This window comes from Trachurus trachurus (genome assembly GCF_905171665.1).
Source record: "Trachurus trachurus genome assembly, chromosome: 22".
Taxonomy (NCBI): Eukaryota; Metazoa; Chordata; class Actinopteri; order Carangiformes; family Carangidae; genus Trachurus; species Trachurus trachurus.
This window is the reverse complement of record NC_139907.1, coordinates 11,658,575-11,678,634: the sequence shown is the minus strand read 5'-3', so window position 1 is coordinate 11,678,634 and position 20,060 is coordinate 11,658,575. Positions and strand designations below refer to the sequence as shown.

At 41.3% G+C, this 20,060-nt stretch overlaps 1 protein-coding gene across 1 annotated transcript; it reads left to right on the top strand.

Moving 5' to 3' along the window:
- The first annotated feature begins 6,823 nt into the window (after positions 1 to 6,823).
- Positions 6,824 to 15,882, top strand: LOC311005399 (protein FAM163A-like). The gene is made up of 4 exons (XM_083997794.1): positions 6,824 to 6,887; positions 12,859 to 12,962; positions 14,743 to 14,857; positions 15,491 to 15,882. Exons 3-4 carry the CDS (start codon positions 14,765 to 14,767, stop codon positions 15,869 to 15,871), a joined length of 474 nt encoding a protein of 157 aa, XP_083853920.1. The 5' UTR covers positions 6,824 to 6,887; positions 12,859 to 12,962; positions 14,743 to 14,764; the 3' UTR covers positions 15,872 to 15,882.
- The last annotated feature ends 4,178 nt before the right edge of the window (positions 15,883 to 20,060 follow it).

The following is a 20,060-nucleotide window of genomic DNA, read 5'->3' as shown; positions in this document are numbered from 1 at the left end:
ACTGGTATCTTTGAAGTTGTCTTTACAAGAGAATGTGAAGCGTGGCTCGTACTGAAGCTGGAAGGAATTTACATTTACGCATATTATTATTATTAAGGAGTTTTGAACATTTTCCTCTTCTGAAAATTGCAACTAAACTGACTGGCATTTGCTTCATCAGGCTAAACAACACAAATGGCTCAGATGACCGAGTATTGCTTGAATCCACTTTTCTTTTAGGTCTTTTTGAAGTGTTTGCATGCTGATGGCTCAATATGGCGTCAGCTGCTCAATTTACGCAGCTTTGATGTATGTTTAAATTGTACATTACTCAGGCTCTCTACATTTTCCCCGAGGAAACGGTTCCTGCACGCTACGATATTGTGTGGGCTTGTGTCTGGTGACGCTCTGCACTGTGGAATGTGATTAAAAACTAATCCGGAGCCCAGTGCAGCGGAGCGTGTTAACACAATTGACTAATATGCCCACAGGAAGGTCTCAGGCCACTGCAAAGTCTTCACCTGCAGTAGCCTGACACACTGAAGAAAGGTGTCGGTGTTACCTGAATGATGGATGATGGCAAACCAGCTCGGCTACATAGAAATGATGAGTTTGTTTGCTCCTGTCCAGCATCTCACTCCAAAATTAGGAGAAAATACTGCTGCAACAAAACCCAAAGAATTTCAGATCCTGACACCAAGGGTTTGCTCCTCTTAAGAGCGGTAGTGAGGTAAGAATTGAAAAGTAACTATTGACAATAACTACGAGTATTTGGTGATTTGAAAGGCTAGCGGTCATCAGCTCTGTTTTTGTCTCCATCAACCCCTGATGGCTTGTTAACTAAATGCTACATGACAACAGTGAGAAATTTACAGTCATTAACTTGTTTCTCTGATTTTATTTTGAAAAACAGAGAATCAACAATCAGGTCTACGTGAGCTTAAATGCAATTATGATTAAACATTTTATTACCTCTATAGGTGGAAAGCAAGGAAAATGTTTACTCTTGTCCCTCTCAATTCTTTACCTCTAGTTGGCATGCTAACCATCCAGCCCCCGGTACTGTCTCATCATTTTTCCCTGACACAAAGGATGAACAATGTTGCATTTAACCTTGTGTAAACTTATTTCTTTAACCTTGTGTTTACTTTAGAAAATTAAATGATTTGAAGAGTAAACTCATAACAATTTTTCCTGTCATTTTGAAGTAGGTTTATAGACGCTGATCTGTGAAGGACATTGGAGATGATGCTATCACTGAAAAGTGTAAGTAAAAAGCAATCCAAACATACTGTGTGTGTGTGTGTATGAGCAGCTGGTGGTTTTTAAAGTAATCCACCCGCCTCGCTGCATCGTGCATCACAGCCACTGTTATTGTTACTGATACTGCAAAGGTTCACTATAGAGGCTGTCATGGACGCATACTGAAATAATGGCATCGTTTGTAGTTAAACCTGTGTTTTTACTGTTTGAAGCAGACTTCTTTAGTAAGACTTCATTCTGACTTCAGAGTGTGAAACTGTAAATAATGTTGTTGGCGAACTGTAGGAAAGAAGCAGCAGGGAAGTGGACTTATAATGTGCTCTGCTGCGTTAACATAGTGCAGAATTAATGGAAACATAAAAGAAAGCCCAGCCAAGAAGAAGTAAACCTGCACCTGTGGGACAGATTGTGTTATTAGACTCATTTTTAATGATACAATGTGGAATTCACTTGACAAGTTCAGGGGTAGAGACGTATAGTACCGAATAATCCCACAGAGCGCTCGTGGTGATGACAAACACATGTAATTAGCTTCAGTTTATTGTGTCTCCCTGGTTGATCAGCTGCTATAATCTCTTCTGTGGGGGGCACAGGATATTAAACATAGGCCCACTCGTCCTATATTACGCCAAATCGAAGACACTGTGGCTTTTGATGGACAAAACTGACTGTGAAAATGAGCTACTAGCACTGGATGGAGCCTGCATTTTCATCTTTAGAGGGCCTGGAACGGCTCCTGAACCGGGTGCATCCTTAGACAAAGAAAGACTGCAGTTCTTCAAAGGTGGAGGAACGTCCATTTTTACATTTTACACACCAGAATCTCACAGAAACCTTTTCAGATGTCTCACAGTGGTGAGCTTAGAGGTCGTACGAGGCACTTGACTCGCTTTTAGTGTTCATGAAAACACCTTGAAAGAGTATTTGGCCTTAGAGGTGACTGCTGCAGCTCTTTTCCACCTGGTGCAGTGCTACCAGACATTCAGCCTAATACCTTCACCGTTTTACCTCGGAGTTTGAGCTTTCAGTTTTCATGTAATATTTCCATTAGTTTCTCTCTCCTAATGTAGAAGCAGGCGCTGTATATAAGAAAGGCTTTATTGAGATATAAATCAGTTGTTGTTTTTACTAGTACAACAAGATTTACTGTAGCTATATACTCCTTGTCATCATACCTCACTATAGTGCAGCAGACCATTTTTGCCTGTCGCTGGTAATAAAAGATTTCATACTTCATGTTGAGGTTGCACTGACTCCACCTTCTCTTTTCATGAAAGGTTCAATTTCAGATTTCTAGTAAAAAGGTATCCTTAGGAATAATTTGTAACTTACCGATGACATTTTACTGACCTTACAGAAGCAAGTCTGGGTCTCGACACCCGTGCCAGCAGCTCCCTGAGGCTAGACTTAGCCACGGTGGTATTATACTGTCATAGTGATAATCAAACCATGCAGCAATTTAGTGGGTATAACATGCCCATTATCTCAGATTGATGTATTAGCATGCTTAAAAGTGTATATATAGCCGAGGCTGATGGGTATGTCATTAGCTTGCAAGTGTTTAGTAAAAAACAAATCTGATATTATGGTGGTGCCTTGTGACCACTTTTAAAGCATTATCTCTAAATATTAGAAGGAGAACTTTCCAGGAATTTATAAAAAACAAAAAAAAACTATCAAAGTGTGGAAAACATTGTACAGTTTAAAAATAGAAAGAAGCTGGACATCCATACATCCTCTGCTCTTATCTGTGCTTTTGAGGAAAAAATGAGAATTTGCCTGCCCCTGCCGTCTTGCCTGTGCAACAGAGAGCAGCAGTGTCTCAGCACTTCTTTGGATCGGGAAGTCATAATTCAGCCTTTAGGGTATGTAACTGTGTCACAAGTAGTATTGCCAGTAAATGAACTCAGCCCGCACTGTCAACAGTAACTGGTGGTCCCGCTAAGAAAGGCTTTGTGACTTTGTCCCAGGGAGTTGTGTTCATGCTGTGTTCTTCTGTCAGAAGCCATTCTGTCTCGTTCGCTCTCGCTCTCCATCCCTTAGACTGAGTACATACGCAAAAGAGGAAGCGTACCACAAATGCATGCAGACAAGCTTGCCTCTGAATCAGAAAAGATTAGATTTGTTCAGCGTGCACGCACACACACACACACATGCTCTCGACTTCACCCTTTGTAAACTTTGCACGGCTACTACTCTGTGTCATTCCTGTTGTCATTATAATTTCATCTAAGGAACCCTGCCAAGGCAATAATGAACTCAAGTCATGAAGCAGGGGCCCACGCTGAGTGGTTGTGGGTCATTCTGTGTGGGTGTGTGTTTGTGTCTGTGTGTGGCAAGGAGAAAATGAGAGGGAAGGTAAATGGAGAAAAAGACAGTGTTAAAGAGGGCGGCCGGCCAGATTTACACAAGTTGTTTGTGTGCTTTGTGTGTGTACGTGTGTCTCTGTGAGCCGTGTGTAACACTGTGCTGGTTTTAAATTAATCAGTGCAGTGGGGTGTATCATCTAAGCCGCTGTAATGTGTCGACTCCTTTATTCAATTTGAGCAGTAATCTTAGAACTCCCCGCTGGCCCTCCTTCATCAGCCCCCTGCTACACAGCTAGCTTAACTTAGCCACAGAGACACACAGAGGCAAAGCACTGCTAAAGAGGTGAGATCCAGATAATACTAGTAGGTACAAGTGGAGCCAGACACTAAATCTCCTCATCATATGGATATCATGGTCGAGATGGAGTGCGTTTGTTGCAGCAGTTGCGGCAAAAATGGGGTAATACGTCTCTGAGGTGAAGAGGTGACTGTCCTTGTGTTTGACCTTTTTCTCTCAGTGAACTTCAGCACCACGGACAGCAGCCCGCAGTCACCATACGCATGTTTTCCTCTGAGACTTTCCTGTGTTTGTCCTGATCGACTGGAGGTTCTGCACCTTTCTCTGAGGTCAGTGACCCCTCAGTTATCACAAAGAGCCTCACCAGCATGAGGCCCCAAGTAATCTCAAAAGAGAGTTTGGTGTGTTTGGTCCTAAAAGCAGTTAAAAGGGGCATGAAACATCTTTTCATTGTTGTTATTCTAACAGTGTTCTGCTCAAATCAGTCTCTCTCCTCAGAGTACACATTTATTAAATAATTCTATGTTTTTTTTCCTTTTAAGAAAATTACTTTATGAATAATAAGTAAATCAATTATTTTATTGATCATACTTGATGGGATCAGGTTTCTCAGGTGCAGGATGGTCATCAATAAACATTAACAGATCATTAATAATAGCTCAGGAGTTTTTTGTTGCATAAGTCATCAAGTGTGCAGTTATACATCTTAGTAAAGGCTATTAATCTTACATCTGAAATCTATTAAAGACGGTGAAGTCACATCTTTTAACAAATTTAGTAAGTCACTGACCATTTTTAAGCCTTTATGCACTAGTAAATATTAAAAAATCCCAGCAGCCCTCTTACAGAGGGTTTGCAGATCAGGGAACAATGAATAAATTACTTATTAATTAAGTCTTTGTTACAACTTGTAACTTGTCAACTATTTATAAAGTGTGCGTATAGTTAGAAAGTTTTACAGAACAAATTTGTCAGTAGATTAGTTGAGACTGCAGTAATCATGCTGCGTTTAGGGACATTTAGGACAAAGGTTTTCAGACCAATACTCAAAGTGGAACTAAGCACATGCACTTCTGATGCTGTTGTTGTTTTGTGCTGTTTATGTCGACTTTCTGGTGGGGCATTTTATGGTCAGTAACTCCACTATGTTTGTCCTGAGGTGGTTTTCTCACTACAGTTCTGGACTCACTGTGGTAAACAATGAATCACAGCCTTCAGGCGGATAGAGAGAGTCTGAAACTAGAGGGTCAGAGGTTCAATCCCTGACCCAACAGGTTGATCGTTGCAAGTGAAAGAGGCAGAGACCCATTGAGCAAGGCACTTAATGATCAGACTGCAGATATGCTGAATGTTGATGTATTCTCTCTTTAACTTTTTGATAGTGTTCTTCTATCTAAATTTAACTCAGGGGATGAAATTGGTTTCAAATAACTTTGAATTTAGCCTGAATTTGATAGGCTGTTTAGGAGCAGGTTGCATTGTTTAATTGTTTTCCTTCATACCTCGATTTAAGGTTATAGTGTTTGTCCTATATCTGATGTGTGCAAATGTGTAGGTTGTGAGATTTCTACACTCATTCTGTACACCATGATGAAACGTGTGGAGTTGAGGAGCAGAGTGAACCTCTCAGCATATTTCCTACTACAGAGCGTATCACTCCACCAGCTTTACGCTTTCATCTCAGCATGGTGACGACCCCCTGTTCACCACCACCACCCCATCCTCCCGGTAAAGTGATATCACACGGTGCACAGCTGACTCTGCCGCTCCCCCCTGCTGCTCTACCCACCCACCCCGCCCTCCGGGACCGGCGGCAGCGGGTGCCAAACCGCCCCCCGGGACCCGCGCTGCGGACGCAGCCATGCCGAGCGATGACACTCAGCAGCTGGACTGCCGCCTCGTCTCATCCGTCTCCAGCGCTTCACGCAGGATGAAGATGCCTTAGAAATTTCCCACAGGCCCCTCAACGGCACCTGGCTGTGAGTGAACCGGTGGGGGAGAAAGAAAGAGGGGGGATAACCGACTGGCGGATACCGACGCGATGGTTCTGGTTGTAGCGCGAGCAAAGGAGGGCACCTGGTGTCTTTAATGACCGGCGCTGGAGAGGAAATCACCGGACTTCATTGTGTGTGTGGAGCCACGTACCGAACTGGACCGACCGCAGTTCAAAAAAAGAAAGAAGGAAAGAAAGAAAGAGACGCTCTCTCAAACAGGTTGCTGAGGTTCGCCTCCATCTGAAAGGTAAAGCACCGTGGATTTACAACCGTCCGTGCGCCACTTCTGGGCTCTGCGCATCAATTTATCCGCTTAATTGAGTCAAAATGAGTCCAATCAGTGATGTAACAGCTGGTAAATTGACCTCCAGACACCACTTCACTAAAACATGGGCTGTGTTTGGTTCAGGAAAGTATTGATTTACGTTTTCATCCTTCAGTGAGGTCGCATATAGTGTAGTTTGATATTACTTGCACTGGTGTGGCTCTTGAATTAATGACAATAGCCTAGTAGTGGACAGTGAGGTGGGTGAAATCGATTTTCACCCTTCATCCAATTGCTCCTTATTACACTTCAATATACAGCATCTGATTTATGGACTTGAATGAAAACACATCTATATTTGCTTTTCTGTGATTGTGACAACTTAGTTGCAGAATTCATGTGGTTTATATCTTCTTATTTTTTATTTTTAGATTTAACACGTAGTATTAAAACACTGGCACAGCATGAGCAGTGACAGTAAATGTGTGAGCAAGACACTATGGGTGAATGCAGGAGTGATGAATGACTGGATTTATGAGGTGAATAAAGACACATCCATCTGACTGACTTTCTTGCCCCTTGCAAACAAACAGGCTCATTTACTGTAGCTGCAGTGCTGACCACATCACTGCTGGGGCCCGAGGCGTCTCTCCACATCATGGTTATTACTGATGTCATGTCTTTTTTTTCTCTCTTTCTCTCCCCCTTTTTTGTGTGCTTTCCCAGGAGGCTTTGCAGCACTGTTGAGGATGCTGTCCTCCAGATGGTGACTTGCACAGGTAAGGTGTGTGATTGTGCATCCTTGTGAACACTACATCTCTGACATGCACTGTTTTTTAGGGAGCCAGCTATAATCCTTTTGCTACACGGTTGTTAATGTGGTATCTCTGATCTCTGCTCTGCACCTCAGGGATCTTGCTCTGGGCGAACTGTGCTCACTTGTGTTTCAGCTCTTTTCTTGTTTTTCTTTTCTTTCTTTTTTGTGCCATTTTCTGCACAGAATTTAACCCCTGCTCAGTCTACCAATCCACTTCGTACACATTCAACCGTAAGTGACCCAAAATAAATAACACAGAGCCAATTATGACTCCTGTTGGCCACTCCGAAAGACAGAAAAAGACCAGAGCGAGTGTACGCATTGTCAGTCATATGGAGAAAAAGAAACAAAAAAACGGATGACTGAATTCCGTTTAGACTATTTGAAAATGAAATCATCCACTTTTCCTCCCCCTCCCCTTGTTTTTCCACTCCTTCGCTGCCTTTGTTCCCTCCTGCTCTGGGTGTCTCTGTCCTAGATGTGGATGTGTTCCTCTCCTCACACGCTGAGATGAGTGCTTTCAGAGGCGGACAAGGCAGAAAAGTCCCGATTTTACTACCTGGCTAAATTGCCCTGTGATGGAAAAATATTGTTAAAGGAACGATACTTGAATAATTGAAACCCCAGGGCTTTAAAATTGCAGGGACTCGCTGTGATTTCCAGCGCAAAGTCGGAGGCCACCTCAACGAAATATTCATATCATTATTTAAGAATGGATATATCAAGGAGCCACTCAGGTACTGCCATCCCCTCGCTCTGTGTAAGGTTTCTGCCCCCCCCTCCTATCTTCTAGCCTCTCTATCTCCTATATAACTCATCCTCCAAATGACTTTATTTTAACAATATCTTCCATTTCATGAGAGCTTTAAATGAAACACCTTAAAAGTTTTGTTTTATTCTATTTGTCTGCAATAATTTGCAGGTTGTAAGTTTTATATATATATATATATATATATATATATATATATATATATATATATATATATATATATATATATATATATATATATATATATATATATATATATATATATATATATATATATATATATATATATATATATATATATATTTTTAACATATTTTTTGGGGGCTTTTTCACCTTTAATGGACAGGAGAGTTCAGAGAGAGACAGGAAATGGGAGGCAGAGAGGGGGGGAATGACACGCAGGATAGGGCCGCTCAACATGGGCTTCGAACCGGTAGTGAGGACTATAGCCTCAACACATGGGGTGGGTGTTCTACCAACTGAGCTAAACTGTTGGGCAGACAAAACGAGTTCCCTGAAGATGTCACTTTGGGCCTGGGAAACTTTCATTATTGTCAGACTTCTTTTTTAAAGTTTAAGTCGGGAGAGAATTGAAAAACTTTGATGGTGGAAACAGTGAGAAACAGCTCATTGGCTCTTTTCAAAGTTAAGTTAAGAAAATCTGGGGTTTACCGGGATCCATGCAGTGACTCATACGGTTTTCTGGCGATAGGCAGAGACTCCGGAAAGCAAAGAAATAGTCGAAACCACAACCTGATGATTTCTAAACTCACATTTTGTTGTGTGCATTAGAAACAAGATGTAATGAGTTGATTGAAGAGCTGCTAAGCTAAGCTGATTGGCTGCTGGTTCCAGCTTCATGTGTTCTTATCAGTAGGAAAGCAAATAGGTCCCAAAATGACAAATTAGTCTTTTGACATGCAGATGACTTGCAACTAATTACATTTTCCTTTGAAAATACTGTAATTCTTCGTGGTCTAGTCATCGCAGCATCACGAGGGAGAAAAAAGCTTCAAATTTCAAAAACACAAATCATCACCACATCCCACTTGAAACTTCTGTGGGAGGCAGAGTTTTTATCAGCAGGTTTCGATCAGGGATGAAGGGTGGGATATTTGGTGGTAGATGTGTGTGTCTTTGTGCTGGATGAATGTGTATATGTGTGTGTGTGTGTGTGTGTGCGGCTGTGCGCCAGTTGATAGTTTCATTTCCCACAGAGAAAACAAATTAAAATGTGACACCTCCCTCAGCTGCCTCTCTCCTGCTTTTCACTGTGTCAAGAGACGACAAAACTGCTAAATATAGTTCTGCAAGTGGAGTGTGAAACCTCTCCACCTCACTCAAAATTTCCAACACTACGAAGGCCGTAACTAGATGAGGCTCTAATAGCACGAACAAAGGTTTTAATCATCTCACTGGGCGTGTTTATGAGTATCATCGTGTGTTGCAGAAAGAAATGGAGCGAAGGAAGGAGGAAAAGAAATATTGATTTGTATATCAGCAAGGTGAAACAATATCTTTATTAATCATAATACAAATATTCTGTCACAGCATTGAAATACAAGCAAAATCAAATCAAACCATCAAACTGAGTTTTATTTTTAAACTGTACACAACGGTTTTGTTATGTTGAATAGGATTTAATATGATACCAATGAGTTTCAGCTGCCAGCAGCATCCAGATAGAGGCCTGAATAAGAGCTGTACCATATCCAAAATTAATTGTTGATTAAATTGGGAACAAAACACCACATTTTAGTTGTTGAAATGATCTAATATTGGTTTGATTCCAGCTACGAAATCCAGTTTAAGCAAAGTAAACTCTTAAGTTTTAGCTTGCTGTCGCTGGCTAAGACAACAAATTTTCCCAAGAAGCTCTGTTCTAAATAAATCCTACTTGGAAGATGAAGTCGATTCCTTTTCTCATGTTTTTATGAACATGAGCTGCATCATTAACTTAAAACAAACACCACAAAGAACTCGATATTTCCTATTGGAAGAGTCCATTTTGTTTGTGTTGATAATTCAATTCAACAAACTGAGGCTGGATTCATTTCCTTCCCGGCCTTGGGAAACGGTCCAGCCGTAAGCCTCCTCACATTAGCAGTGCAGAAAATTAACCAAGTCCCATCAGGAGCCAGAGGACGTTGCAGTAAGATGGTGTGATCCTTCAACCGCTCGGACGTGACCCACACGGCTCAGTCAGCTCAGTCAGCTCTTTGCTGTGTCGACTCTGAGACTACAGAGCTACTCTAACATCCTAACACAATAAGCTGATACCATCATCATGCAGTTCAAGTCAATACATCATCATTTGGGTGGAAGTGTCGCTGACTTTCTCTCTCACACACACACACTTCTCAATTCAAAATCCCTTCAAATCTCAGGGACACACATTTTCCTCTTGTACAGTGAGGAAGATGAGCCTTCATTTACTGTCGCTGAAGCCCATCTGATAGATACTCGCAGTATAACTGGAGCCTGCTGGTCACCTGGGACATGTACACTTAATGACTTCGAGGAGGGGTTTTTGTGTGTTTGTGTGTGTATGTGTGTGTGTTGTGGAAATCAGATGCCTGTTGGCTCCTCTGAGTCTTCCTCATCCCTCCCCTCTCCTCCTTCATCCCTGTCACTTCTCCAAGTCAGCAACTGACAGGATTTCTGGCAGATCCTCTAACTCCTTTCAGGGCACAGTTAAATCTGAGGATGTTATGTGTGCGCGCGCGGGCGTGTGTGTGTGTTTGCTCGGCTTTGTGTTGTGTGCGTGTGTCTCCCGGTTGAATCAGACAGCTCTGAACCCACCGAGAGTCATACATGAACTGCTTTGGTTAAGATACTCTGACAGCGTTAGAGTTGAGTCTCCCAACCTCTGTCACTTGGCGTCTTTGTCTCTCCAGTCTTTTGGAAACTCTCTAATCTGAGGCTTTACCTCAACACTCCCTTTTCTAGCATAATTTGCTTGCATGTTAGTCAAAATCACTTATTTTTGCTTCTCGGAAGACTCCGTTGCTTTGTCTACGTTGATATACATCAGAGAAGAAGTCGTGATTTTTTTTTTTGCATAAATGTGCTACAGTGAGCAGAACACGGGTTTTACATTGAATTGATTCTGAGGGACCAGGAGGGGAATGATGCGGTAGTGTGTGATGTGGTGTGGTGAGATGGAAGGGATGGGGATGGGGATGGGGAGAGAGGGGGGGGGGGGGGGTTAAGAGTGAATGGGGCGAAAAAGAGTGTAAAGAAGAGACAAGAGACATGAGGGGGACTGAGGAGACGGTGATAGTGAGCTAGGGAGGGAGGAGATGGAGAAATGTGGAGCAAGAGAGACTTCACATCGCTTTTAACGACATTAACGTGGCCCGTGGTGTATATAATTTAGTACGGTGACGCAATGGAAGATACTGCACCGAGTGAGCTCACGAGGGAGGCTCACATGCTCTTTTCAACACACACACAGACAGACACACGCACACACACATTTCTCTTTGTGACTGTGTTGAATTGGTCAGAGATTCATTTGCATTCATTGGTAAACGATATGCTTTATCATCCTAACTCCACCTACTCACTGCCACCTTGCATTTCTGTCTCCATTCAGACACTTAGAGAGCAGAGAGAGGGAGAAAGAGAAAGAGAAAGAGACGTCTGGCTGGATTTGACTTTGAGTGGCTCCAGACCAAAAGCCACCCAGCCCTAAACTTAACTAATCTTCTGGCAGAGGTTCTTCAGTTATAACAACACAACAAGTGCCAGAACATTTAAAACCATTTCATTAGGATTGAAGACAAAAAGATTCACTGCAAATTACAGCCTTGAGAGGCTCGTAGCTTTTAGAAAATCACGTTAATACACTGGTAACGAGAAAAGAAACTTCAGTTTTTCTATCAATTTAATTTGGATAATTAAATGTTGTTCATCCGCTGAGACATATCTGGATGTTTCAGTTAATCAGCTTGCACAGTAGATAAATAAAGACGACTGGTGTTATAATTACTTTAATGGCAGTGCTTAAAATGAATCATTACGCCAGAGCTTAAACGTATAAATTAGTTTAAATTAATGTCAAAATCGTGCATTTTACATACTGCTGTGAAAGGCCATTCTGTCAGAGTGCAATAATATTTAGATTGTGTGTTTATTTGGTGTTTAATGTGACATAATTCTATATCTATTCTGCACAATTAACTCTCTGCTTTCTGTCAGATTGACCTGTTTATGAGAAACAGTTTCAGTATATCTGCTGTGTGCAGCATGTATGATTATGAGTGCATGCGTCTTGATTTTTTTTTTTGTCATTTGCAGCATTTTTGCTCCCGTGTGAATCATATGCCAAAGCTTATGTGCCTGCAATGCAGAGTAAAACACTGTAGAAATATAGGAATTGCACAGCTTCACTGATGGCACGTGTCTAATGAGTCTCAAATGTTCTCAGCAACACTCTCTTGTTTTTTTTTTATGGTGAAGTAAATAGATCTGTGCTCTTGTGTCTTAATGACCTAATCAGTATGCTGCAAACAGTCTCCCCTACACCATGACAATTAAACCTGCAAGTTGAGGGGCACTTTGGAATCGGTCACATGCTGCTGAAGTGACAGGAAGTGCACGTACGCATCCATTTTAGTATGCTGCAACTATAGCGCACTATGCATATAACACACTGGCCATATGTCCTGCGTGCACAGTCGGTGCAGCCGCTGCATTCGGCATGCTAATACATAGACATCCTGAGAGGCATCTCCTCATCCAAAGTAGTCCTGTTGCCATCTAATGGAAGTCTAATGATGCACAGTCTGTGTCTATATGGTGGCCTTATGTTGGAGGATTTTATTGCGACAACAGATTCCAAGCCATATCAATATCAGTTAATAGTTTCAAGTCGTAACTGGGTCAAAATATCATTTGTTTATTGGTTCATTATAGCAAACTGAATATTTATGTTTTTTTTTTATTGTTTATTAAACGAACTAATCACTTTGAAGCTCATCACGTAATGCCCTGGTGTCTTGTAACAGTCACCAGTGATTATTTTCAACATTAAATGGGCCAAAAACAATTATTTGATTTGATCAAAAGCAAAAAATGAATCAAGACTTGTTGGATAAATGGCCAATGACAACAACCATTAGCTGCAGCTCTGACAAAAGCCTTTTCTTTCTTCTTGCAGGATTTCCAGTGAGAGGAGGTTTAGAAAGCGATACTCCACAGACCTGTCATGGTTTCCTACCTTCTCACACTCTTCCATCTCTGCATCTCCAGCTGTCTTCTAATGTGAGTGTCCATATAGCTTCAATTAGAGCTCAGACGTTTCTGTGTTTAGTCATTCAGTTTTCCAAGAGTTAAATGAGTCAAGGTCAAAGTTTAAAAATACACCAAATATTTAAATAAGGCAACTATCTCACCAAACAACACTTTCTGCACCTCCGCTGTATTAAATCAGCATTTGCTTGGCTCAAGTCATGGTCAGATGGTTCATATTGGATTTTCTTTAATGTAGATGTAACCACGGTTGGTGGCTCTGCAGACATTTCATTTTGAAAAAAAAAAAAAAAACAGTTTGCCAACTCCTTTAACCAAGAGTTAGACATCCTAGCTGTCAAGAATTCCCAATATCTCTTGCTGACTCGGCTTGAACAATGTGGTTTGTTATTAGCGCGCTGACAAAGGAGTGGTATCAGCCATCTCCCGTTGAGCGAAAGTGAATATGTGGAGAAAGAGAACGCGTCCATGGGGCGTGACGGCTCAATGGTTGGATGAGGATGAAAATAATGTGAACCCAAACACAGGAGCTCTGGGAGATATTTTGGGGGGAAGTGTGTTGAACAGCTCTCTTCCCCATTTCTTATTTAATTTGTGGTGCTGCAATTTTTGGATGTCAGGATTTTTTATGAATTTATTGTGCACGTCTTGTAATTATTTTTTGTCTTGACAAAGGGTATTATCCTTTGGAACCTTTATGGTATGTAATTTATAAGTGAATCGCATCCCATTGTATATCAAGTTGTACTGTGTTGTATCTAGGGATGCACATTATCGCCCTGATATCAGGAAATTATGACGTCATTTCAATAAATCCGATTATCATAACTTATCGGCCCGATAAGATTTAGTATATATTTTTGTCAGCCCTGCATTGTGGGTCGTTTTTTTAATCAAGCGCTCTAGCTCCTACATGAGACCTGAACGGCCTGCAGTGAATGCTGCGTTCAAGTGGCCTCAGTATAATCGGAAAAACAACATTCTGACTGAAAAATCATCAGAATAGTCCATCATTTCGGAAAGCAACTCGTCAACTCGGTCATAATTTTGATAGTTGCCGACTTGACTTGATATCAAGTATCCACAGTATTTTACCCATTACCCAGCGTGTTGCACATAAACCATAGAAATATGAAAGAAAAAGGTCGGAAGAACGACTCGCAAACCGGGAAGTAGAGAGTTATCAGTATTGGTTGCAAAAAAAGTTATTGTGCATCCCTAATTGTATCGTATTACTGTATTATACAGTATATTGCACTGTGTCCTATTGTAACAGATTGTATCAAATAGTATCGCTTTCTATCATATCATATCGTATCGATACAGGTCTAATTGAGTGATGATTGGTGTTCATGCCTCCTTTGAGGTTGTTCTGCAGGTTCGTACTCTAGGGGCCCAGCCAGCATCTTACTCAAACACTTAATGTGTAAATGTTTTTTTCCTTTTCACTTATCACCCATCTCTATCTCCGAGGCCTGGAACAACCCCAGCTGTCTGAGAACAGCTGCCTGATAACCAGATAGTTACAACATGTTTCATCAGTTGCAGTTACATCATGATGGTACATGAATATACTTATTTAGCCTACACTGATTATCATTGCAGACATTATAGAAACCTTTTGTTGAGCCTAAGTATGCAGAATATTCTGCAGCAGTGCTGAAAAGCCAGATGTCTAATAGGCTCATTCAGACTCTTATTCCTCTGTCTTTAAATGTCCATTTCCTTTTGCTCTCCCTCTTTTACCCCCTCTCTCTCTCTTGCTTTTATCTCCTTCTGTCTCACTCTGAAGGGTTTGATGGAGAGCTGGTCGAATGTCAGCGGGAACTATTGTTATATCCGGAGGAATTCTCGCCGGAGTGATACTGCTGTGCATTGTAGCAGTGCTCTGTTACTGTAGACTCCAGGTATCATTGTGCGGCTGTGTGTGCATGACAGGAGGATTTTCGGTAACACTTTACAATAAGGGTCCCTTAATTAATGTTAGTTAGTACATTATTAAGCATTAATTAACTGTTTACAGATATATTAACGATCATTATTATGTTTTACTTAGGCTACATTAATTAATGTGTTTCCTAATCCTATTAGTAAGCAATTAATTAATTTTTACTACTCAAAGTTAGTTAATAAATTATTAAGTAATAATAAAAGTTGAATAATGTAATTAGTTATCATGAGTAATGCATCACAGTATGCATTACTCAGCATTAATTAACACATTAGTTTATATATTTATGCTTAATAATGTGCTAACTAACGTTAATTAAGGGACCCTTATTGTAAAGTGTTACCGGATTTTCTTTTTTAACCAAAGCCTTGTAAACTTTTGCATGATAAAGATTCAGACAGATGATCTATAAAAAACAATAACTGAGCTCAGTGATCTGTGAATATCATGAGTTTAGAAAAAAAACAACAAGAACTGGTACTAATTCTGTTTTGTATACACAGTTCTGTTTCAAAAGCTTCTTGTCTAGTGTTGGTGTACAACATACAGTATGTAACTGTAACCCTCTCCCCCTTGTCCACCGCTGCAGTATTACTGCTGTAAGAAGAATGATTCTGAGGTGGACATGGGCTCCGTGGTGGGAGCGGACCCTCTCTCTCACTTTCCCTGCAACGCCTGCAACGCCCTCGCCATGGACGGCGCGCCTATCACCCCCGTCTCCCTGGACCAGCTGGACGCGGGCTCTCACCTCAACCACTGCCCCAGCTGTTCGCCCTACCCGGTTCGTTCTGGACTCACAGACGACATGCGTAACGGAGGGGAGCGGCTCGGCTTCCACACCTACTACGAGAACCCGTCCGTCTCTCTGCCGCTGTCCGCCAACCCGCAGCAGGGCTCCACCCCTCTGAGTTTCTACGGTCCCTCGGACCTGTTCCCTCCCCCGCCGCGCCCCTATAGCACCCAGGTCTGACCTCTGCTGCACCGTGACGAGTCGACACACACAAACAAGTAAAAGACTTTATACTTTCACACACCTGACACGTCGTACACACCGAGCACATGCCCTTTTGGTTGGGACTAACATTCAGGTGATGGATTACAAAACAGCACAATTACACTCTCCACCCACATCACTGCACATGCTCATTTCATTTCAGCCACACGTTTTATCCGAGGGGCTGACCCATGAACTGAACAAAAGCCTCCGTGTGGGCAACAAATCCACTGAGCGGCCCTCGTAGAGCTGCAGATGGTAACGCAACATGTGTGTGATCAGCAGGGATGGCGTACATCGCTCTAGTACTCGGTTTGTTTCATGCAGGGCCAAATCACACACATCATGCTACTGAAATGAAATGTGTCCTTTGGAAATTGGATGATTACAGGTGTGAACTTACCTGCACTAGCTACTGCTGTCAATCAAGACATCATTTGAAGGTTGTCAGTGACAGGTGCAGCCGTGCATGTACCATAGTGTCAAAACAAAAGCTGCTCCATCGCCCTCCACACACACACACACACACACACACACACACACACACACACACACACACACTGCAAAACTGCTGTCATTTTTCATGTGTAGGTGCTAAGGATGCAAATTTGAAGCAGCCACCTATCGCCCATGTTAATGATCAATTACAGATTCATTATAACATTTTTCTTTTTTTTAAAGAAAAAAACTAAAACAAACGGTTTGTGTGATGAATAAAATGAAACAAAAATAACTTGGATTTTATTATCTATCTAGCTTTTTTTGGTTACACTTAATGTTTGATTCATTGGTTCACCTTAACTGAATCATTTACATCATGACATTTTCTGGATGTAACAGTGTATTTTGATAGTTACCATGTGGAAGGTAGGAATGGAGGTACAAAGACGCTCTGAAATCTGAGTATTTGATTTAACTTAATTCTCTAATTCAGAATTGGACTTAACATAGAAAGTCAGGAGATTATGCAGTCATAAAAGAAAGCAAGTGTTTGTGCCTTCGTTGCATTAGCTAATATTGTCTAATGACACTAACACAATTAAAAAGACACAGATTAGATTCAATGTGCAAGGCACTTAAAACAAAGGTCAGAAGACTGAAGCCTGCATTAGGTGAAAAGAAAAAAAACAACGAAAACAACACATGATAGGTTGCCATAATATATTGTTCATTGATTAATTACTATCAAAATGTATCTAAATAAGTTGATTTTTATTTCTCAAACACCACAGATAGACATTTATTTTCCCAAAACAGGTTCTGAATAAGCACAGAAATCCTTCCAAACACTGTTTTTGTTGCCAGATTTTAGTTATTTAACACAAATTTGCCTCCAGCCAGGGGATTTTTTTGTGGGAAACCTGACGACTGAGGAGACGTGGCTGAAACGCACTGTGATGTCCGCAGGTATCAGCTGCAGTCTCCACTTTTCTTTTGTGTCTGGTTATAGAAATCCAGAGACTAAAACCCGGATCATTGTCACTTCTTCAGTTTCTGTTGCTTCCCCCTCTGTATTGTCCCACATCCTCCCTCCCTCCCTTCCCCCCACTGCCTGTTACTGTTAACTGAAAGGCTAATAAGCTCGCTCCCCACCCCCACCCACCCACCCACCCTCCCCCATCTTCACTGTACATGAGGGCTAACAGTTTTTCTATGAGGCGTTCTTGTTTGCCGACTATAGAAACTACTAATGGCGCTTGAGATTGTTGTTGTCCAGAGGAGAGACACGAGGAGTTGAGAAGTGTCCAGTTTAGAGACTTTTTTTTTTCTGTGTGCATCTTGCAAGAATTCGAGTCTGGTTTCAGCCTCCAAAGAAAAAAAAAAAAGTTTGTTTGTTTCTATTTTCACTTCTGGTTAACTGCAGTGGAGCTGGGCCTCTCAGAGGACATTCGCTCTGCAGTGTCTTCCACATGAGCTGGTGTGTGAAATTTAGTTTACAGACTGAAATGGATGAAAAGAAGGAAAGAGTTTGAGACAGTAGGAAGATACTAGGATTGTGTACCATATTCTGTTGATCCTGGAAAAGCTTCCGTTTTTGTATCTATAAGCCATTATATCTGCTATACAGTACAGTAACAAGATGCAGTGTTATTCCACAGTATATGCCTGAATCTATATATTTTTTAAGGAATATTGTAGTTTTTGTGAAGGATGTGAGGGTTTAGGTGTGTTTTAGTGAGTTTGTACCAAATGTGAGTGTTTTCCATGCTCTTCTTTGATTATTAGTCCATCTTGATTTTGTGTTTCTGCCCGTTTTGATACAACAGAGGAACACAATGGGAAGAGAATGGGGAACTGGGGATTTGGTTTATCTGATTATCCAAGATTGATAAAAATGTTGTAAAAAAAAAAAAAAAGAAAGAAACAATGATATTTAGAATAACAGATTAAAGATTATCAGTTAAATGACATATTTAATATATTTATTCAGTATATTCTCACATCACAAAATGTCCACTGAGCTGTGAGCTTCGTTATCCTCACATCCCATTGCCATTTGTAAGTATGTGCTACATTATATATGTAAAATGCCTTTTTGTTATTTATTTTAAACATCCACTCAGCATTGGTGTTCACTGCCACTCAGCCAATACACTCACTCACACACATAATGATCCTCATAGTGTGGTGCAAGAGGTTTAGTCATAGTGCCCACTGATTCTATGTTTGTGGCACCACAAAGAGCCACATAGCTGTATCACAACTGACCTGTGCGCCTTTTATTTTTAATATAATGTTGTTCTGATTGTTAAAAAATTGTATTTTTCAGGTTTTCTGTATGAATCTAGAATGAGTTTTGGTATTTCCTGAAACAGCAACAAAAATCCACCATGTTTCACAAATTGTCCTTTTTCCTCTTTTTTTTTTTAAAGGAAGAATAAATGTTTATACATCTGCCTGGACTTTTCTTGACTTACAATAACACAGGCAGTGGAATTACAGTTTCTGGTTAAAAAAAGAAAAAAAAAGAGAAGAAAAGCACCGACATAGCGGGAAGTACTGAAAAACCACAGAGACAAAAATAAAAAAAACCGTTGAGTAAATTCAAAGACAGAAGTGAAAAATAGCAACTCACATAAGCTTCAAGGAAGGGAAGTGAAATGTGGGAAAGACATGAAACTGATGCATCATCTGTCATGAGAAAGAAGACGAGAAATTAAACAAGAGATTTTAGGATGGAGGGGGAAATTCAGGAGAAACCGCATTGTGATATGGAGGAGGACGGGGGGGTTGGGGGTGGAGGTGCCAAATCTTTCTGTCATTCTGCATTCATGCTTTGGTATTCTGTCGCTTTACCTGCTGGACCCGTTTGCTCTGCTGCCTGAGTCGCTGCTCAGCCCATTACAATAATAGAGCGAAGGTGCTTGTGTCACACCAACACCCCAGGGTGAAACATCACAAATACCACATCATTTACTCCTTTCTGCGTTCATCTGCAGACTTTTAAAAAGCCTGGCAGTCTGGCAGGTTCACGCTACATTTCTGCCAGCTAGGCCAAGAGGTGTGAGCTAGAGAGGGAAAGGGGGAAAATGGATGAAAAAGAAAGTGTTTGAGGAAATAATGATATTATACAGTTTATAGGAGCTCATTACCAGCAAATATGTGTGTTTGAGTGTGAGAGAGAGAGATGAGGTGATGTGATAAGCAAGGTGAGCTCTGTGGTGGGTGTGTCCAAGACTGTTGTTCTTTCACACACTGTCAGGTCGCATATAAACCCTGTTGAACCTGTTGCTGTCCACGACGCACCTGAAACACCACACACACACACCCCTCCACCAGACGCTGTGTCTTAGTGGCTCTGACTACATGCTTGTTATGTGACAGTGTGAATGCGTGCAGCTACACCTCACCTGTTGTGGACTATCTCTCTGTTCTTCACCTTTGGACGCTCCCTGTGTCAGGACAACTTGGACTTTGTCCCTGTTAATATTCTTTTCTTCCTGTTTATGCTTACACGCTGGACTGACCACACACACCTGTCTCCTCCAGACAAGACGACTTGATGTTTCTGAATTCATGTTACATCAGTTACCAGAAGTCCTGGTGAATTTTCCTCCATATCTGTGATTGGAATCAGGAGGCTTCATCTGCAAAGACAGAGATTATTGGTGTGTGCGTCAGCGTGTGAGCGGGAACAGCTCGGAGGGTTGCGTACTTGGGCAGG